At 44.9% G+C, this 22,829-nt stretch overlaps 1 protein-coding gene across 2 annotated transcripts in view; it reads left to right on the top strand.

Moving 5' to 3' along the window:
* Positions 1-15,259: 15,259 nt before the first annotated feature.
* Positions 15,260-22,829, top strand: part of TMC7 (transmembrane channel like 7) — a 53,321-nt gene continuing 45,751 nt past the window's right edge. For both annotated transcript variants that reach the window (XM_065920308.1, XM_065920307.1), the window contains exon 1: positions 15,260-15,517. In XM_065920308.1, coding sequence (XP_065776380.1) covers positions 15,451-15,517 — 67 coding nt within the window. In that variant the 5' untranslated portion in view covers positions 15,260-15,450. The remainder of the gene's footprint in view (positions 15,518-22,829) is intronic.

Here is a 22,829-nt window from a genome sequence, read left to right as displayed (position 1 = left end):
CCTTCTGTCCATGGGATTTCCCAGGCAAGAGTACTAAAGTGGTTTGCCATTTCCTTCTCCAGGGTTTCTTCCCAACTCAGGGATTGAACCTGAGTCTCCTGCACCGGCAGGTGAGTTCTTTATAACCAGCCAGCAAAGAAGACCAGTAAGTATTTTACCACAATTTAAAAAGCTATATGATGATGTAAATGCAACTGCGATTACAAAAGAGGTGAGTGCTGTAAGAATTTGTATGTGGAGGGAATTTGTAAGAATTTGTATTTGGGGGTATCAGGGAAGACTTCCATAAGAAAGTGATGGTTCACTTAGTTAACCTTGGAGTCAGTTAAACGGGGTGGGGAGAGCACGTGCAGAGGGAGTTCAGTTCAGTTCAGTCACTCAGTCGTGTCCAACTCTTTGCGACCCCATGAACCGCAGCACACCGGGCCTCCCTGTCCATCACCAACCCCCAGAGTTTACTCAAACTCATGTCCATCGAGTTGATGATGCCATCCAGGCATCTCATTCTCTGTCGTCCCCTTCTCCTCCTGCCCCCAATCCCTCCCAGCATCAGGGTCTTTTCCAATGAGTCAACTATTCACATCAGGTGGCCAAAGTACTGGAGTTTCAGCTTCAGCATCAGTCCTTCCAATGAACACCCAGGACTGATCTCCTTCAGGATGGACTGGTTGGATCTCCTTTCAGTCCAAGGGACTCTCAAGAGTCTTCTCCGACTGCACAGTTCAAAAGCATCAATTCTTTGGCGCTCAGCTTTCTTCACAGTCCAACTCTCACATCCATACATGACCACTGGAAAAACCATAGCTTTGACTAGACGAACCTTTGTTGGCAAAATAATGTCTCTGCATTTTAGTATGCTATCTAGGTTGGTCATAACTTTCCTTCCAAGGAGTAAGCGTCTTTTAATTTCATGGCTGCAATCATCATCTGCAGTGATTTTGGAGCCCCCCAAAATAAAGTCTGACACTGTTTCCCCGTCTATTTACCATGAGGTGATGGGACCAGATGCCATGATCTTTGTTTTCTGAATGTTGAGTTTTAAGCCAATTTTTTCACTCTCCTCTTTCACTTTCATCAAGAGGCTTTTTAGTTCCTCTTCACTTTTGGCCATAAGGGTGGTGTCATCTGCGTGTCTGAGGTTATTGATATTTCTCCCTGAAATCTTGATTCCAGCTTGTTTCTTCCAGCCCAGCGTTTCTCTTGATGTACTCTGCATATAAGTTAAACAAGCAGGGTGACAATATACAGCCTTGACCTACTTCTTTTCCTATTTGGAACCAGTCTGTTGTTTCATGTCCAGTTTTAACTGTTGCTTCCTGACCTGCATATAGGTTTCTCAAGAGGCAGGTCAGGTGGTGTGGCATAGATAATAAGTTATGGTATATATACAGTGCCCACTGTATCCTAAGTAAGAGCTATATAAGTGCTTGTTAAATAAAATTTATTTAAATGCTGTGATACATTGCAAAAAAATGGTCACTAATTCCTCCCATCCCTCCAAGCATAGTCGTTTGCAATGTGACCTTTCAGAATCAGAATCAAAAGTAGGGTGCATCGAACTTGGACTGGTGATCTATTTCACATATGGTAATATGCATGTTTCAATGTTATTCTCTCAAATCATCCCACCCTCGCTTTCTCCCACAGAGTCCAAAAGTCTGTTCTTTACATCTGTGTTTCTTTTGCCATCTCACATATAGGGTCATCGTTACCATATTTCTAAATTCCATATACATGTGTTAATATACTGTATTGATGTTTTTCTTTCTGACTTACTTCACTCTGTATAATAGGCTCCAGTTTCATCCACCTCATTAGAAATGATTCAAATGAGTGGGAGGGGGGGTTCAGGAGAGGGGGACACATGTACATCTGTGGCTGATTTATGTCAATGTATGGCAAAAACCACTGCAATATAGTAAAGTAATTTGCCTCCAATTAAAATAAATAAATTAATTTAAACAATTTAAAAAGTAGGGTGCATCCCAAGCTCAACAAAGCGAACATTGATCCCTGCAGTTCTCTCCTCTAGCCTGTTCTTTCCTCGATCACCCCTCCATCTATGTCTTTCCAGTTCTTGCTCCCCACATCTGCTCTGTTTGGAGAAGGAAATGGCACCCCACTCCAGTATTCTTGCTCTGGAAGTCCCATGGATGGAGGAGCCTGGTGGGGGTCGCAAGCCTGGTGGAGGAGTCCGTGGGGTCGCAAGACAGACGGCTGAGCAACTAAAGCATCAAAACCATCTGCTCTGTCAGCAAATCCTGGTGGCCCAGCTTTAAGTTGTGTCAGAATCTGACCACTTCCCACTGTTTCCATACTGCTGCCTCCTTGGCCCAGCCCCCAGCCTCTCTTGACCACCGCACCGGCCTCTCCACGGTCTCCGTGTGACCGTCCTCATCCTCCACAGTCCGTTCTCAAGCCAGCAGTCAGAGTGATACTGCGAAGGCGCAGTTAGGTCCTGCCCCTCCTCTGCTCACTCCTGCAGTGGCTCCCACCTGACCCAGAGCAAAAGCCAAAGTCCCTACAATGGCCTGAGAGGCCCTCAGTGCTCTGACCCATCACCCCTCTCACCTCATCCCCCACCGTTCCCCACCTGGCTCATCAACTCCATCACACTGGCCTTTCCTGTTGGAGAGCGCTGTCCAGCAACCTTCTTGCTCTCGATCATTCCAGCACCAGACTGCCCCAGCGCTCTTCCATTCATTGTTCCTTGCCTGGAGCAACATTTCTGCCAAGATCTACATAACCAACACCCTCAACTCTCACGACAGACTCAAAAATCCGTCCTGCTTGTCCCTCTAGTTACATCTGTGTCTTGCAGTTGGAAATAAACCGGCCCCCAAATGCAATAAGGACCCTGCAGTCCATGATTAATTGTTTCCTTACCATCATCATCTTTATCTTTGACAGCACGCCCCTTACATATGTGCACATCGCTTCATAGTCTGCAAAGCACTTTCACAGCTTTTATCACATTTCATACCTACACAATCCCATGAGAGGGATATTAGTGGACTGAAGAGTCACATGACTCCTAGGCCCCGATTTCCTTTTGTTTTTCTTTATATTTTTGATTGAAGTATAGTTGCTATACAATACAGTGGTTCACAATTTTTAAAGGTTATGCCTCATTTGTATTATAAAATTTTGGCTATATTCCCATGCTATGCAACAGATCCTTGTAGCTTATTTTATACCTAATAGTTTGTACCTCTTACTCCTTTGCCCCCATCTTGCTCCTCCTCTTTCCTGCTCCCCACTGATAACCACTAGTTTGTTCTCTATATCTGTGAGTCTGTTTCTTTCATTTTATAGTCACTGGTTGGTTGTGTTTTTTAGGTTCCACCTATAAGTGATATCATATAGTATTTGTCTTTCTCTGTCTGACTTATTTCACTTAGCGTAATGCCCTCCAGATCCATCCATGTTGCTACAAATGGCAAAATTTCACTCTTTTTTATGGTTAAGTAGTATTCCATTGTGTGTTTGTGTGTGTCTGTATGTGTGTGTGTATTTCACATCTTCTTTATCCATTCATTTATTGATGGACAGTTAGTTTGCTTCTGTCTCTTGGCAATTATAAATAATTCTGCTATAACACTGGAGCACATGAATTTTTTCAAATTAGTGTTTTTGCTTTTCAGATATATATCCAGGAGTGGAAACTGTCCCCACTCCAATTTCTGACGGAGAAATAGATAAAACCAGGGGATTTGCTCAGGACCAATTTACTCAGTAGAAAAGAACTGTGATTCAGCTATGTCTTCTAACTCTGATAAAGGCATCTTCACATTCAGCAGAAAGGGTGTGTGTGCAGGAGTCAGACCTGCAAGCTGTGGAGTTTGGACAGAAAAGACTTTGAAACTCGCCTCCAACGCTGCCTAGCAGTATGACATTGGGAAAGTCGTTAACCCTCTCTGTGTCTCCATTTCCTCAATCATCAAATGGGCTAATAAGAGTACCTGACTCATAGGATTTTTCTGTGGGTTGAATAGGATGAGATCTGGAATGTTATGCTAGTTTTTTTTTTTTTTTAATGTAAGCATGTTCCTTTGTGTCCCTTCAAGTATTTTTTGAACTGCCCCCAACTGTGCCCAGATTTCTTCAGGTAATCTGCTAGGGAGGGACTGGAATGTATGACACCATCTATGTTAAAAGTGGTGAAACTAAGCCTCCTGGTCGGAAAGGGATTTGATTCAGCGCTTTGGGAAGAGTGGCTGTGAAACTTCCACAGGAACCAGAAAGCAGGCTCCCCGGGGTCAAAGCAGAGCTGTTGCCTGCCAACCTCCCCCCCACCCCCAGAGCACTCATTATGTCCAAGACATGATTTTACTCTGCCGTCTCCAGAGAGGAAGGTGTTTACACACTGCAGGGAGGTTTGCAGTGAATACACAGGCAGCGGGGGAGACTCCAGAAGCAGGTCAGCGCTCAGCCCGGAGGCTGCATCTGCTCCCTCGCGCTCACCCGTGCCCCCTTGTGGGCAATCCCGGCGGTCTGTCCAGAAGGCGCTGCGGCGGAAAGGGGACCAACCTGGACTGCTTTCCTCAGGCTGAGAGCCCACCGGGCTCCTGAGGTCATGTGTGGCTTCATTTGGGCTTGCCAGGTGGCATAGAGGTAAAGCATCTGCCTGCCAATGCAGGAGTCCCAGGTTCGATCCCTGGGTAGGGAAGATTCCCAGGAGGAGGAGCTGAAAACCCACTCCGGTGTTCTTGCCTGGAGAATTCCCATGGACAGAGAAGCCTGGCAAGCTACAGTCCATAGCGTTACAAAGAGTCGGATACGACTGAAGTGACTTAGCACTCATGACCTCATGACCTCATTTAACATCTCCATGAGGTAGCTTTAAATAGATGGAGATTGAGTGATGGAAAAGGAATACAAACAAAGAAAAATGAAACTTGCCCAGAGACACATCACTAGTAAACATCAGAGCCAGTGTTCAAATCCAGGCTTGTCTTGACCTTGGAACTTGCAGATTTTCCCCAATATCACATTGACGCCTTGAAATGGAGTCAAGCCAAGTGATCTGTTTGGGCATCAAACTTTGTCATAATTCCATTATTCCATTCCACATGGAATCACAAATTATGAAAACATCCCCCCAACCTCTAGAAAAAAATTCCCCTAGTGCTCAGACACTGGGGAATAGGATGAGACAGAAGGCTGATGAATATCTAATGCACTGACATAACACGCATGATTTCTAAGATAAACTGCTCCACCAATTTCTAAACCACTGACTTACATACACTAGAATCCCATCTATTCAAAATCAGCATGGTGGCTCAGTGGTAAAGAATCTGCCTGCCAAGCAGGAGATGTGAATTCAATCTCTGGGTCTGGGAGATCCCCTGGAGAAGGAAACGGCAACTCACTCCAGTATTTTTGCCTGGGAAAGCTCATGGACAGAGGAGCCTGACAGGCTACAGCCCATGGGGTTGCAAAAGAGTTGGACAGGATTTAGCAACTAAACAGCAACAACAATAGCATGTCTGTAAGTTAAGATACAGTGGTCAGAAGAACAGAAGCTTAAAAGTGGTTACTTCTGGAGAGGGAAACAGGATAGAGTATGAAGAGGGATGTTAGTTTTTATTCTTGTTTCTGTATCATTGGAAACAAGTATGTTTAAACATATTTCTGAATAGTTGAACAAGCATTATTTTCTCTTTTTTTTTTTGGCTGCTCCACACTGCATCTGGGATCTTAGTTCCCCAACCAGAGATTGAACCCATGTCCTCTGCATTGAAAGTACAGAGTCTTAACCACTGGACCACCAGGGAAGTCCATGAACAAGCATTATTATTTTTATAAATTCAAAAGACAGTTTTATTTTAAAAGGCAGTATTAAGCTGAAAATCCAGATGATTCTGAGGGGCATCCTAGGTTAAAGATTGGAAGATTATTATCTTACAAATAGCAATGAAAAGAAACAGGACCTTATGGTTCTTGCCCCTATGTTCTCAGCCCACATTTTGTCTGTGGAAAAACTTTAACCAAAGAATAAGTTTAATCAGAGAAGTAAGAAATGCAAAAACAAAGAAAAGGAGGACAAAACAGGACAAAACAATAATAATTTAGTCAGTATGGGGCTTCCCTTGTAGCTCAGCTGGCAAAGAATCTGCCCACAATGTGGGAGACCTAGGTTCTATCCCTGGGTTGGGAAGATCCTCTGGAGAAGGGAGAGGCTACCCACTCCAGTATTCTTGCCTGGAGAATCCCATGGACAGAGGAACCTAGCTGGCTAACGTGCATAGAGGCGCAGAGTCTGACACGACTGAAGCGACTTAGCAAGCACACAATTACATACCGTAAATCCTAGCTGTTAAGAGAGTAAGTTCTAAGTGTTCCCATCAGAAGGAAAATTTTTTGTCCTCTTTTTAAAATTTTGTATCTACATGAGATAATGGATGTGCCCTAAACCTATTGTAATCATTTTATGATGTATATAAGTCAAACCCTTATGAGTACACTTTAAACTTATACAGTGCTGTATGTCAATTTATCTCAATAAAACTGGGAGAAAAAAATGATATGTTCAGTATTTTCATGTTTTTCTATTATGAGTTTGACCCAAGATGAAACATCGAGCTAAAGCACAGGTGTCCAATAATATGTTTCAAAATAACTTTCATTTTTTGACTATCAATGCAGTTTTGTAGGAAAGTTAGAAAATACAGAAAAACAATAAGAAAAAAATGACTTCTACTAAAATAACTGTTAATGTATTGGTGTGGTTGTTCTAATTTATATACAAACATGTGCACACACACATTTTTACTAAAATAAGATTATATCTTTTATATTCTTTATTTCTTTTTATATTTGTTTTCCCTTTTTTCACTTAAATACCATGAAATTTTTTTCACCTCATTATGTGAATTCTTTTAAAATGTCATTGTTAAGGATTGGTTAGTATCCCTTTCAAAGGATAATTGATCCAACTGATCTCTTACTGTTGGACATTTTTTTTTGTTATACATGTAGGTATGTGCATGTATGCATACTAAGTTGCTTCAGTCCTGACTCTTTGTGACCCTGTGTACAGTAACCTGCCATGATCCTTTGTCCATGGGATTCCCCAGGCATAAATACTGGAGTGGGTTGCCATGCCCTCCTCCAGGGGATCTTGCCAACCCAGGGATTGAACCCATGTCTCTTACGTCTCTTGCATTGACAGGCAGGTTCTAATGCCACCTGGGAAGTCTTAGATGGGGAAACAATGGAAACCGTGACAGACTTAATTTTCTTGGGCTCCATCCAAAATCACTGCAGATGGTGACTGCAGCCATGAAATCAAAAGAAGCTTGCTCCTTGGAAGAAAAGCCATGATAAACCTAGACAGCATAATAAAAAGCAGAGATGTTACTTTGCTGACAAAGGTCTGTCTAGTCAAAGCTATGTTTTTTCCAGTAGTCATGTATGGACGTGAGAGTTGGACCACAAAGAAAGCTAAGTGCTGAAGAATTGATGGTTTTGAACTGTGGTGTTGGAGATGACTCTTGAGAGTCCCTTGGACTGCAAGGAGATCCAACCAGTCAATTCTAAAGGAAATCAGTCCTGAATATTCATTGAAAGGATTGATGTTAAAGCTCCAGTACTTTGGCCACCTGAGGCAAAGAACTGACTCATTGGAAAAGACCCTGATGCTGGGAAAGACTGAAGGCAGAAGGAGAAGGGGATGACAGAGTATGAGATGGTTGGATAGCATCACTGACTCAATGGACATGAGTTTGAACAAGCTCTTGGAGTTGGTGATGGACAGGGAAGCCTGGTGTGCTGCAGTCCATGGGGTTGCAAAAAGCTGGACACGACTGAGTGACAGAACTGAACTGACACTGGCTGAATCTTGTGGCTTTGGGATCTTAGTTCTCCAACAAAGGATTGAATCTGGACCCTCAGCAGTGAAAGCACAGAGTCCTAGCCACTGGACTTCCAGAGAATTATCTGTTTTAAATGGGATCATCATAAAAACACAGTGGTTGACTATGTGAACTCTGGGTTCAGACTTCCTGTGATCCAAGCTCAATTCTATCACTTCCTTACAGAAATTTGGAGAGGATATTTAACTTCCGGGAGCTCCTTTTTCTCATCTGGAAATGGCATTATGGAAGTCCCTACCTCACTGGACTATTGTCAGGATTAAATGGATTAGTCACAAAAGTACATACAATGATGTCTGGCCTTCAGAACGGAGTCACTCAATGTGGCTTCATTGCTGTCATTGCCACTATCATCCTCCTCCTTGTAACTCTTTGTGAACATGCATTATGTTTTCCTAAGGTAAATTTCTAAAAACAAAGTGAACAGGCCAACAGGACTTTTTATATTCTCTGGTAATATGATCAGCGATTGAGGTTTATTGTAATTATTACAAGCTGGAGAGTTGATTTTTCCTGCCAGGACCCCTGTGAGTGATCTTTGTGTTCTGGAGATGTATTTTTGAGCTCATGTTCTTCCACATTAGCTTGGCTTTTGTTCTACTAGACACGGTTGTTCATGAACGGTACCAAGGTTGTTTCACTCTGAAATTCTACATTCACCACCCTAGAACGTCATCAAGATCCCACAGGAAGGAAAAGAAGGAGCAATGCAAGTGGTGTGGGATTGTGGAAGCGCTGTTCCTAGCACATCCCAGAAAGAGTGACCTCAGAGAAAACACAGTCAGTGTGAGAGGGCCTGCAGCCCAGGAAACTTTTTAAACTGCTTCATGCCAAGATTTCCCATCTCCTCTAGGAGCAGGAAGGGAGGGGATTAAAAAGGGGAGTCAGGGCGGAGCTGGTTTAATGCAATCACCCCATCTTATGAACATTTGTAGTACTTGTTATTAAAAAAAGAGCTAGAGAAGACAATGTTGGATGCACCACCCAATAGTCATTCCTAACCCCATTCTAGAAGCTAAAAAACCAGATCCTCACTTCCCCAATCCTCCTAGCAACTAACGGTGGTCATAATGCCAAACTATGCTGACTTTGTCTTTTATCCCTCCTTACCACCTTCAGCATTGATGTGATGTTTGGAGTTGTGGCAGCCATCTTGCAACCATGAAGACAAAAAGCAAATATGCTACGGATGGCAAAGCAGAAAAATAGAAGCTAAGTTCTGATGGCATTGATGATCTACCAAACTCATCTTGAGATATCTTATTAAATAAGTAAAAATACCCTTAAAGGTTAAGATGGGCATTCTGTTACTTGCAAATGAAAGCATTCTTAATACAGGCTCCTTAGAATAATTTATACCTATTTCTGTTATTTTTATTTTTATATGTTTTGCAATCACTGAACACTCTTCTTACAAAGAAGAAAAAACAAATCCTGGGCTCAAATCTATGCCACAACACTTCAATACTTACTGCTCTGTTCCAGCCTCTCTCAGGGGAAGATCCCTGGTAGAAGCAAGGCTTAGCAACAACAACAAGCTTATAGGCTTAGCAAGCTCTACAAGCTTACAACAAATGCTTCCCTCTTCTGTCCACAGTAATGGACACCTGCACCCACAGCTGTCTTCTCCTCATGCGGTGATACATGTGGGAAAATTCTACAGTCCTCCATGAAACTATCTTCCAAACTAGATTTAGAACGAGGCTGGTGTCACATTTAATTCCTGTTTTGGAAATTAATCAGAAAAGTAGACAGAGACAGAGCAACACTGAAGATCTGCTGGCTCCAACAGCTACTGCGAGTCATCTTCTGCCACCTCTGCTGGTGGAAAGCTGGGACATAGTATGAGCAGAAACAAGCAGCCTCAGAGAGGAGCTAAAATGAGAAAAGAGGAGAGAGAATTGTCCTCTGGGTTCCCTTCAGTCCTTGGTTCCTATCCTCTTCTGAGGTTCAATCACATCCTGCTCAGTATTCTTCTAGTAAATTCTCATTATCCCTTAACAGAACAGACTGGGTTATCATCACTGGCAAATAAATACAGGAGCTGTGATCCTTACAATAACCTTTCACTAATCAGCATGTGCCAGAACTTTGGTGCAAGACACGGGACATATTAGAAGATGAGGAAAATATTTTGCTAAAGGCTTTGTTTAGACAAATCATCCAAATGAGTAAAAAAAAAAAAAAAGCAAACAAACCAACAGCACACTCAAATTCTCCATGAAAATTCAGAGTAGCAAAGGTATTGGCTGATTTTTTTGCTATCAATGAACTAAAAAGCTTTATCTGCATGCATCTCAGTTCAGTTCAGTTCAGTCGCTCAGTCGTGTCTGACTCTTTGTGACCCCATGAACCGCAGTACGCCAGGCCTCCCTGTCCATCACCAACTCCTGGAGTCCACCCGAACCCATGTCCATTGCATCTATGATATACAAAATGCCCTCCTTTTGGTCCCATTTTTGCTACTCCACAGTTAGGTCTTACACAGCCACAGTTACCATATTAACATTTATTTAGAGATTTGCAGTTTACAAAGCAGTTCTGTTGTATTACTAGATCATTTGTGGAAGGACAGTCACTGGGGATGGAAAGAAGGGGAAAGGCAATAGGATGCACTAAGACAGCCTACACTAAGAACATGGTCAACGAGGCCAGGAATTTACTCTTTATTTAAGTCAAATACATCAGACTGTCCTTCCCTGAATCTGGGGACTCAAGAGTCCTCTAACCAATCTTTTCAGAGTTTATGTCAACCTGGGGCTGCAATGTGGCCATCTTTTGCCATGTGGAGGCAGAATCAGACAAAATCAGGGGCAAGTGTGAGGTGCAGTCTCCTGGAAGAGGGAAACAGCAAATAAACTTGGAGGCAGGAACAGACAGGAGTAGAACAGAAGTCAGCCACAGCGATGATGGTAGGAGGTGGGTCTGGACAGGTCCTGCAAAGCCTGCTCCACACATGATAAGCAGAGTGAGGGTTCTAAGAGGCAAGAGGAAACCCGAGGAGGAGGAGGGGATGTTTAAGCAGGAAAATTACAAGATCAAGTTCCTTTCTGAGAATTTGGCTCGGACTGCTGGGCGGCCAAGCCTTGGACAAGACAGCGAGACATTCGGGAGGAGGTCCTTGACTTGGTGGAGGTGGTGGTGCTTTGCGTTAGGTGATCACTGCGGGGAAGGAGGGCAGGGGGCTGATTCCACACTGGCTCTCTACACCATGGTTCTTTTTTCTAAAAAGGGAGACTGAAGGTTCCTCCCGTCTTCTTAGGAAAGATGAAAGTTAAATGAGGTAATGCATGATAAGAGTTTGATACAGAGTAAGTCCCTGATAAGCAGCACTTATTACTATTATTTTAATAATAAAAGAGAGACCTCACCGTAGTTTTCCTCACTTCGTTTTCCAGTGTGGGAAACAAAATAAGTAGTAAAAATAAAGTGCTAGGACTGATAAAGCCCATAGGGGGAGCTGTGGAAAGATGTGTGCCTCTCCTTGAAATAAAGCAATAGGTTAAGAGGGATTAAAAGATGCTTGCTCCTTGGAAGAAAAGGTATAACCAACCTAGACAGCATATTAAAAAGCAGAGACATTACTTTGCCGACAAAGGTCTGTCTAGTCAAAGCTCTGGTTTTTCCAGTAGTCACGTATGGATGACTCACGATTTGGACTTGATGGACATGAGTTTGAGCAATCTCCAGGAGTTGGTGATGGACAGGGAAGCCTGGTGCGCTTGTAGTCCATGGGGTCACAAGCGTTGGACACGACTGAGTGACCGAACTGAACTGAAAGGGAATAAAGAATTCCATGTCTGATTCTCCTTTCTGTCCTACTTGCCATCCTTCCGTCTGCATTTCTATTTTTCTGGCTACCAGCCTTTCTCCCCCTTCTACTTCATTCCAACAGGAGATTTCTGTGACCTTTTCCCAGTGAACTACCCTATTTCGGTTCCTGTAAAATCAGTGATCGCCTGAAAGGAATGAGTCTTCTTCAGGAATTTTGTTGTCGTTGGTCAGTTGCTCAGTCATGTCCGACTCTTTGAGACCCAATGGACTGCAGCACACCAGGCTTCCCTGTCCTTCACCATCTCCCCGAGATTGCTCAAACTCATGTCCATTGAGTTGGTGATGCCATCCAACCAGCTCATCCTCTGCCATCCTCTTCTCCTCCTGCCTTCAATCTTTCCCAGCATCAGGGTCTTTTCTAATAAGTCAGACACTAATCAGTTGCACACTCCTTCAGGATACGGGGCTCACTGCCTGCCCCAGAGAGAACCCAGGGCCTCTCCTGGCTTAGGATGCAGACCAAGCCAGGACCACGTGCCAGGTGAGACATAGGAGGAAGACAGTGCCTGGAGTTGGGAGCCTCCATCCATCTACTTCTAAATCTGTGGGCTGGGATCAGGGATTGAGAAGTGGACTCTGGGGAGGAAGGGAAGATGTCAACTGTTGATGTTGATCATCTCTCTGAGAAAGTGTTTATCAGGTATTATGCAGGTAGTTACTTGCTGTAACCCGCCCTCCCTTTCCATAATCCTCCTTGGAAGGGAGCCCCTGTGTGTAGTCCACACTTAAAGACTGGGTAGTCACACCCACCTCCTTGATGGATCTGCATAATTTATTAGAAGTCTTCTGCATAGGCAGTTTACCTACACTTTCCATTTAGGCTTCCCTCATAGCTCAGTTGATAAAGAATCTGCCTGCAATGCAGGAGACCCTGGTTTGACTCCTGGGTCGGGAAGATCCGCTGGAGAATGGATAGGCTACCCACTCCAGTATTCTTGGGCTTCCCTTGTGGCTCAGCTGGTAAAGAATATACCCGCAATGCAGAAGGTCAGGGTTTGATCTCTTGGTCGGGAAGATTCCCCTGGAGAAGGGAAAGGCTACCCACTCCAGTATTCTGGCCTAGAGAAGTCCATGGACTGTATAGTCCAAGGAGTCACAAAGAGTCGGACACGACTAAGGGACCTTCACTTTCACTTTCCCATTTATTTAATTTGGCAGTTACCTGTATTATACAGAAACATATGTGCTATGTGCTAAGCGGATCCAACTCGTCTCATGTCTCCTGCATTGGCAGGTAGGTTATTTACCACTAGCGCCACCAGGGAAGCCCCATACAAATGTATATACGATTCAGTTCAGTTCAGTCACTCAGTCGTGTCTGACTCTGTGACCCCATGGACTGCCGCACACCAGGCTTCCCTGTCCATCACCAACTCCCAGAGCTTGCTCAAACTCGTGTCCATCGAGTTGGTGATGCTATCCAACCATCTCATCCTCTGTCATCCCCTTCTCTTCCTGCCTTCAATCTTTCCCAGCATCAGGGTCTTTTCCGAGGAGTCAGTTCTTCACATCACGTGGCCAAAGTATTGGAGTTTCAGCTTCAGCATCAGTCTTTCCAAAGAATATTCATGACTAATTTCCTTTGGGATGGACTTGTTGGATCTCCTTGCAGTCCAAGGGACTCTCAAGAGTCTTCTCCAACACCACAGTTCAAAAGCATCAATTCTTCAGTGCTCAGCTTTCTTTATTAGGTCCAACTCTCACATCCATACATGACTACTGGAAAAACCATAGCTTTGACTAGACGGACCTTTGTTGGCCGGTAATGTGTCTGCCTTTTAATATGCTGTCTAGGTTAATCATAGCTTTTCTTTCAAGGAGCAGGTGTCTTTTAATTTCATGGCTGCAGTCACCACTTGCAGTGATTTTGGAGACCAAGAAAACAAACTCTGTCACCGTTTCCATTGTTTCCCCGTCTATTTGCCATGAAGTGATGGGACCAGATGCCATGAACTTTGTTTTCTGAATGTTGAGTTTTAAGCCAATTTTTTCACTCTCCTCTTTCACTTTCATCAAGAGGCTCTTTAGTTCTTCTTCACTTTCTGCCATAAGGGTGGTGTCATCTGCCTATTTGAAGTTATTGATATTGCTCCTGGCAATCTTGAGTCCAGCTTATGCTTCATCCATCCTGGCATTTCACATGATGTACTCTGCATATAAGTTAAAGAAGCAGAGTGACAATATATAGCCTTGATATACTCCTTTCCCAATATGGAACCAGTCTGTTGTTCCATGTCCAGTTCTAATTGTTGCTACTTGACCTGCATACAGATTTCTCAGGAGGCAGGTCAGGTGGTCTGGTATTCCCATCTCTTGAAGAATTTTCCACAGTTTGTTGTGATCCACAGTCAAAGGCTTTGGCGTAGTCAATAAAGCAGAAGTAGATGTTTTTCTGCAACTCTCTTGCTTTATCTGTGATCCGACAGAAGTTTGCAATTTGATCTCTGGTTCCTTTGCCTTTTCTAAATCCAGCTTGAACATCTGGAAGTTTTCAGTTCACAGGCAGTTGAAGCCTGGCTTGGAGAATTTTGAACATTACTTTGCTAGCATGTGAGATGACTGCAACTGTGCGGTAGTTTGAATATTCTTTGGCATTGCCTTTCTCTGAAATTGGAATGAAAACTGACATTTTCCAGTCCTGTGGCCACTGCTGAATGTTCCAAATTTCCTGGCATATTGAGTGCAGCACTTTCACAGCATCATCTTTTAGGATTTGAAATAGCTCAACTGGAATTCCATCACCTCCACTAGCTATGTTCGTAATGATGCTGCCTAAGGTCCATTTGACTTCACATTCCAGGATGTCTGGCTCTAGATGAGTGATCACACCATCGTGGTCGTCTGGGTCATGAAGATCTTTTCGGTATAGTTCTTATGTGTATTCTTGCCACCTCTTCTTAATATCTTCTACTTCTGTTAGGTCCATATCACTTCTGTCCTTTATTGTGCGCATCTTTGCATGAAATATTCTCTTGGTATCTCTAATTTTCTTGAAGAGATCTTTAGTCTTTCCCATTCTATTGTTTTCCTCTATTTCTTTGCATTGATCACTGAGGAAGGCTTTCTTATCTCTCCTTGCTATTCTTTGGAACTCTGCATATACGATTACATTTCTTTACTTGGCATTTATATTTGGTAATTCGTTTTCATTCTTTTAAACTGTACACGGATAGAGGCAGAGAGGAAACGTGGATAAGGTTCAAAGATAAACGAGAAAAACTGAAAAATCCTTCCTTGAACCGTTCTCAACCAGCCTCCCAGCTCCCCACTCGACAGTCATCTTAATGTGTTTATAACTATGTACAAAGATATTCCTTCTTCTTCTTCTTCTTTTTTGTACCCAAACAGTAACTTACTAGATACACTTGTTCTGCGTCCTGGTTATTTTTATTACACTTTTTAAAATCCGGGAGGTGGCCCCTTATCGCGGCCGCTGGATGGAGCCCGTTCCCGGTCCCTCTGGCTCTCCACCCGCATCTCCCATCCCAGGTCCCGGACGCCGCGGAGCTGCACCCTCCGTCGGACTCCGGCCGGTGCCTCGCGTCCGTGCCGGTACCCGGCGCTGCTCGGGGGTCCCGCGCGGCGGGCGTGGGAAGGGCGCCGGCGCCCCGCCCCCGCCTCTGTGACGTCGGCGCCGGAACCTGGAATCCCGGCTCCTGGAGGGAAGGCCGGGAGGCGGCGGCGGCGGCTGCCGGAGCGGGTCTCTGGCGGCCTCTCGGGGGCGCGGGGCGCAGTCATGAGCGAGTCCAGTATCAGTACGCTCCCGCCCGGCAGGCCCAGCAGGCAGCCCTTCATCCACCAAGGTAGGGCGGCGGCGACCGGGCTCCAGGCGGCTGGCGGGCACGCGGGCACCCGGGCGCGCGGTGCTGGGAGCTCCGCGCGGGCCGGGCCCCCTTCCCACCTCCCGGCTTGGGGGAAAGAGGATCTTTCTTATTCCTGCTCTCGCTCCTCCAGCCCATCCTCACCCCATTTAGAGACCTCTCTACCAAAAGGAGCACTGGAGTGGGAGTCCCGATCGCGGTGAGTTTGTCTTCCTAGAGCTGGTCGAGGAGTCCCCGGCTAGCCTCAAAATCATCCTATAAGTTAAATGAAAAGATTATGAGAGCCCAGCTAGTCCTCACACTCTAATATGAGGTGACTGCCTCCCAAACACATGAGGCTTTACCATTAGATGGACTCAGAACTGAATTCTGCCTGGGCTGTTGATCGCTGTGTGATCTTTGGTAAGTGACTTACCCTCTCTGAACCTCAGCTTCTTCAGTAAAAAGGGAATAAGCTGTTGGTAGGATTAGTTGAGAGAAAAATGTGTGAAGTGCTTTGCGCTGTGCTTGATACAAGAAAGACACTATCAGTGGTAGTCAGCCAAGTATTATATGCTTCCCCCCTCCCCTTTTTTTGAGTAAACGTTAAGAAAGACGTGTATAGCTCTGTGAATTTTTACATAAATGTGTAGAACTGCTACTCAGTCAAGATAGTGAAGTTTTCAGCACCCAGCAGGCTTCCTTCCAGCATTTATATTTTCTATTGGCCCTTAACAAAATGCAAGACCCCACTGTGAAGCTTTATCTACAGCGTTTTTTCTCTCTTAGTTTGAGAATAGAGATTCTGTTACAAGGATTTACAGTAAAATATACTTGTAGATTTGGGTATTGGACCCTTCTAATTGGATTGATCTCAACATTTAGAAGAAAAAAAAGAAAAAAACACCCGGAGAGACCCAAACTCTGGGAACTTGCTCAGGAATCAGAATAAAGAAGTCAGCCTGGGTTTGATGTTAATAATTATCTAATGCATTATAAGGACCTCGCTGTAGCTCAGAAGGTTAAGAATCTGCCTGAAATGAAGGAGATCAGGGCTCTATCCCTGCGTCAGGAAGATCCTCTAAAGAAGAGAACAGCAGTCCACTCCAGTATTCTTGCCTGGAGAATATCATGGACAGAGAAGCCTGGTGGGCTACAGTGCATGGGGTCGCAAAGAGTCGGACGTGACTGAGGCATATATATATAACATAATGCATTATTAATAGTGTTGCCATCAGCTCAATTTCAGCCTTTCAGTAATAGCTACTCAAGTAGTTTCCACTTGATTTTTTATTTCTCTTATTTTGTCACAATTCATCACATTTAAGATGCCAACACTGGTTTCCCATACAGAAAGTGTGAGATTCATCTTTTTTAGATGTTTGCTGGGTGTTCACGGGGATCTCTAAGCATCTTTTCATGAGTATTATAACTAGCACCTTAAATTAAAAGGTTCCTTCCTCCGCCTGCGGTGCGGGAGACCTGGGTTCGATTCCTGGGTTGAGTAGATCCCCTGGAGAGGGGAACAGCTAACCACTCCAGTATTCTGGCCTGGAGAATTCCACTGACTGTATAGTCCATGGGGTCGCAAAGAGTCGGACACAACTGAGCGACTTTCACTTTCCCTTTGCTTGGACAGATGATATTTTATGACCTTGTACCCACCAGCATGAGTGGGGGACTCAGCAGGGACTGTGTTTATAACTTTGTTGCACTTTGTAAACCATGATGCACTTATGAGCACCATGGGAGGACAGCTGGAGGGAGGCAGGGGACAAAGGGGCATCTGGTTCATAGAAATGGGAAATGTGTATCCTTCTGAATGATAAAACAGATCACAATGCTTGCCTTACTTCTTTCCTCATGATGGTTTATTACACTGAATATAGTTTCCTGCACTATACAGTAGGATCCTGTTGTTTATCTTTTCTATATATAATAGTTTGCATCTGCTAATACCAAACTCCCAATCCTTCCCCCAATCTCTTTCCCTTTGGCAGCCCCAAGTCTGTTCTCAATGTCTGTGAATCTATTTCTGTTTCGTAGATAAGTTCATTTGTGTCATGTTTTAGATTCTACATATAAGTTATATCGTATGGTATTTGTCTTTCTTTTTCTGACTTACCTCACTTAGTATGATAATCTCTAGGTCCATATGTGTTGCTGCAAATGGCATTATTTCTTTCTTTCTTATAGTTGAATAAACAATATACTTGGTTGCCTCAGTGGTAAAGAATTTGCCTGCCAATGCACAAGACCAGGGTTTGATCCCTGGGTCTCGAAGATCCCCTGGAGAAAGGAATGGCAACTCACTCCAGTATTTCTGCCTGGGAAATCTCATGGACGGAGGAGCCTGTTGGGCTACAGTCCATGGGGTCGCAAAAGAGCTGGATACGACTTGATGGCTAAATAGGGTTTCCCTAGTGGCTCGGACAGTAAAGAATCTGCCTGCAGTGCTAGAGACCCAGTTTTGATCCCTGGGTCCGGAAGATCCCCTGGAGAAGGGAATGGCAACCCACTCCAGTATTCTTGTCTGGAGAATTCCATGGACAGAGGAGCCTGATGGGCTCCTGTCCATGGGGCCTCAGAGTCAGACATGACTGAGCAACTAGCACTTTGACTTAGTGACTAAACAGCAATACTTCCTTTCTTAATTAAACCTTTACAGGGGCTTCCCACTGCTCTGAGAATAAACTTATGGCCTCCAACAAGGACCCCAGCCCACCTCTGCAGGCGCTCATCACCTCCAGCCTTATCTTAGCCCATCTCGCTGCAGTTACACTGACTGCCTTGTCATTCCTCCAGCATATCTGTCATTTCTGCCTCAGGACCTTTACTTCTGCTGCTCTTTGCCTGGAGTACATTTCTCTTTGGTCTTCATATGGCGCCTCTTTCTGCTCCTGTTGGGTCTCTGCTCACTTGTCACATCAGAGAGACAGACCTCTGGAGTCTTGTCTGCAGAAGTGGCCCCATCTCTCTTAAGCAGACCAGTTACCTTGCTTATTCCTTCAAAAGCACTTAGTACCATCTGAAGTCATCTGGTTTGAACATTTCTTCATTATTTAGCTCTTTTCCCTTCTAGACTGTGGGTGCCATGAAAAGCAGAGGCTTTTTCTTGTTCCTCTGGGATGTAGAATAACGTCCAGCACATCGTGCCTGCTAAACATTCATTGAATAAATGAATGATGAACTGTACCTGATTTCTCTGAGGCAGCTGTGAGTGGTAGCATGAAGCAAGATCTTAATTCTCTGCCCAGGAATTGAACCTGGGTAGCCTGGATGAACACCAGGAATCCTAGCCGCCACCAGACCTACAAGGGCTGGAGGCTAAAAGTTGTTTTTCCCTGGATCTTTGCCCCCAGGGGAAATTCTTTTCTCACAGAAGCAAAAACTGTAAATGCAGGTACAATGTTTAATATTAGAGATATAGTACAACCACAAGAGGGAGAGAACAGAGAGAAATGGTTTAGTTAAGATGGAAGAAAAGCAGAGATGCACACCCATAGAGAAAGGGTTTGGCCATTCCCCCTAGTGAGGAGGAATGCAGAAAAGAGGTGGCGAAGTCATTTATATAGACCTCCCCTGCAGAGGTGTGCAACTTTTTTCCAAGATGGATTTCAGCCCAGAGGCCTATGTAACACCCTTAACATCACATATTATGGGGTGATGCCTCCTTTTTGACTCCCAATATTTCCCTTGCCCCAGGGATGGGAAACATTTAACCCTTTAAAGGGTTTAGTCCCACTCTGTCCCTGCCATCAAAGTGACTAATGTCTGTTTATTAACGCTATTCCAGTTGCTGCTTTCTATATCAAGGTGTAGATCTCGAAATATAGACAGGGGCCCAGTCATAAATAGGTAGTCCCGGAGCCTGACTGTCTCTTGCTTCAGGAGATATAAACTGAGGACTGGAGCTCCTCTTCTCACTCCAGGAGGTTGAACAGGAGGCCAGTTGTAAATGGCTAGCCTCGGGCCCATCTCCTGCCTCATACCTGCAGCCACACTGGGAACTGTAGTGCAGTTGGTTTCGAGTCTAGACTCTGGACTGCCAGATGCCCATCCTCTTTTCCCCATTTTCTGGTTTCGTCCTTGAGAAAGTCACCTAAGTGTTTGGTGCCTCAGTTTCCTTATGGATTAATGATAAAACCTACTTCGGGGTGATTGCAAGGATTCAGATAATTTACGTAAACAAGTGCTCATATCAGTTATCTACGCTGTGTAACAAATTATCCCCACGTTTAGAAGCTTAGAACAATAATAATCACATATCTCCCAGTTTCTGTGGATCAGGAATTGGGAAATGACCTGTCTCAGCTTTCCTGGCCCAGAGTCTCTTGTGAAGTTGCAGTTGTGGAGTCAGCCAGCGTAGCCATGCAGTCATCCGAATGCTTGCCTGGGGCTGGCGGATCCCTTCCGAGATGACTTGCTCACATGGATGGGCTGACGCTGCCTGTTGACAGCAGGCCTCAGTTCCTCTCCCTGTGGACCTCACAGAGGGCTGTCTTAAGTGTCCTTGAGACACAGTGGCCGGCTTCTTCCAGGGCAGATGGTCCAAGAGAGAGCAAGGCGGAAGCTGTGGTGTCTTATATGAACTGATCTTAGAAATCACTCTTGTTACTTGTTTTGTTCCCTTGGGTCAGCCCTGTTCAGTATGAGTGGGGCCTGTTTAAAGGCATGAGTATTGGGAGGAGAATATTGCACTCTTCCTGGGGGGAGGGAGTGCATCTTGAGGACTGACTGCTGTGGACCATGTAAGCATTAACTGTTGTTATGATGTCTCTGTTCCCCTGTGTTCAGTTGCTCAGTTGTGTCTGACTCTTTGCAACCCCATGGACTGTAGCCCGCCAGGCTCCTCTGTCTATGGGATTTCCCAGGCAAGAATACTGGAGTGGGTTGCCATTTCCTCCTCCAGGGGATCTTCCCAACCCAGGGATCAAACCCCCATCTCCTGCATTTCAGGTGGATTCTTTACCACTGGGGTCACCTGGGACATCCCTTTGTGTTCCTACAAGATGACAAATGTCCACAGAGTCTTCACACTTTTCATCCTTGTTGGGAGTCAGTTTTATGTATAGTGGTTTTTTGGGAGTCCCTTATTTTAGTGGACACTATGATTCTGGGATAATCGAAACGAAAAAGAATGGTTGGCCTGGAGAGTCTTAGGCAATGTTATGAAATTCCCTCTGTTCTGTGAAGTTTAGACAGTGTCCCATAAAGTCTTTCTCAAAAGCTTTTCCCAAATATTTTAGACCCTCTCAAATTACAATAACCCATAAAGGCTTTCCCTCTCATGACTCAGAATTACTCTAACTACATGTGCCCAGAGAGACTGTTCCAGTCCATCAGGACTTCATACCAGTCAGTAAATGATGTGTGCAGTATGTGTAGTATAATGACATGCTTGTTCCAGTCAGGAGTCCTTCAGCTAGCATGCATGCAGTGCCTTTTTTAGGGGAGGATCAAGGTATAATTCCGGAGAAGGCAATGGCAATCCACTCTTGCCTGGAAAATCCCATGGACGGAGGAGCCTGGTAGGCTGCAGTCCATGGGGTTAGGAAGAGTCGGACACGACTGAGCGATTGCTCTTTCACTTTTCACTTTCATGCATTGGAGAGGGAAATGGCAACCCACTCCAGTGTTCTTGCCTGGAGAATCCCAGGGACGGGGAGCCTGGTGGGCTGCCGTCTATGGGGTCACACAGAGTTGGACACGACTGAAGTGACTTAGCGGCAGCAGCAGCAAGAGATAATTCACATAACAAAATCACCCATTTTGAAGTGTGCAATTCAGCCCCTTGTGTATTTAAAATATGAAACAACCATCACCTCTAATTCCAGAATATCTTCATACCCTGGTCTGCTAGTGTCACTAAAAGGATTTAATGAGATAATCATGTCAAATGGGGTTGAATGGTAGCTCTTGGTATGATTATTAGCATATTATCATTATACTTACTAGGGCCTTTTCCAGCCTAGTATTATAAGGTTTGATGACTACATGTGTTCTGCTCTAGCGTTACCTGATAGATACTTATGTAGTTAAACAGCTGTTTGTGGGCTATTTTAGTCTGACAGATTGTATGAAATTTGAAGACAAGTAACCATTTGACCTGTAGTGGTTTTTCTGGTGTTATGTTTTTACTTTATCTGCTAGGTCGTTCATCCAGGTTACTCCTCAAAGGTGTCCTGGGTGGGAGGACTCTTGATCAGGTCTGGCACAGACCGCAGTGGTTCTCTGGTGAGCCAGCCATCTGACCTGAGTGATTTTTCCCCCTCTCTGTCTAGAAGAGGCGGAGCTCCATCTGCCTAGCAGCCCAGGCCCAGATTAGGCCCAAAGGCCTTCAGTGGTTTTTTTTGTTTTTTTTTTTCAGGAAGTAAAGAATTTAAGGGATAAAAGGGAGAAATGACTTTTCAGTGCTGTAAACTTTGTTGCAGTCTGGCTGCTTTTAAAAGGAGCATTGTTTGGCTGTGGGACCACCCAGTCCTTCTGTGGGGCTGCCCCCACCCTCCTCCCAGGAGGAGGCCAGAAACTGACTCTGAGCCAAAAGCGTGTCCCAGGCGTGGGCCCAATGATGAAAGAGGCGGGTGAGGGATGTGCTTTCATGAAGCTTCTAATCTAAGAGAGGAGACCCTAAACAGAGGGAAATAGGGTCAGGGAGAGCTAAGCGTAGCTGCTGTGAAGGAGATAAGCAGGTGATGGTATAGAAAGGAGAGCGCCTGCCTGCTGGGTCTCCAGGAGGGACCACTGAGCTGAGGCCCAGGGTGAGGAGGAGCCAGTGCAGGTGAGTGGGAGGAACAGATGGGAAGAGTGTTCAGAGGGGCGGTGAGGAGCGCAGAGGGCAGACGTGGGGAGCACCTGCGTGCATCCGAGGAGGCCTCGGGCTGGAGCTTGGAGAGGAGACGGAATGAAGGCAGCAAGCCGGAGCCAGTTCCTAAAGGTCTGGCAGACTCCCTTAGCAGTTGGATTTGGGACTCGCATGTGTAACTTTCTGGAATTCCTTACAGCTGCTCAATGTAGGTGGTATTCAATTTCAGTTGAGTCGCTCAGTCGTGTCTGACTCTTGGCAACCCCATGGACTGCAGCATGCCAGGCTTCCCTGTCCATCACCAACTCCCGGAGCTTGCTCAAACTCATGATACCATCAAGTTGGTGATGCCATCGAGTAGTTGCTATTACTTGCCCATTTTACCTCCCTAGAAGCTGAGACCCTGAGAAGTTACTTAGCAAGCTACTGAAGCAGAAGGATGTTAATGTGAATCTAGAGCTACTGGATCTGTGTCTGTCTATCTGTGACATGTTTTCTGAGCAACTGTTA

This window comes from Muntiacus reevesi, chromosome 2 (assembly GCF_963930625.1).
Source record: "Muntiacus reevesi chromosome 2, mMunRee1.1, whole genome shotgun sequence".
NCBI classification, from domain to species: Eukaryota; Metazoa; Chordata; class Mammalia; order Artiodactyla; family Cervidae; genus Muntiacus; species Muntiacus reevesi.
Note: the sequence above shows the minus strand (reverse complement) of the source record. Positions and strands in the feature narration are given on the sequence as shown.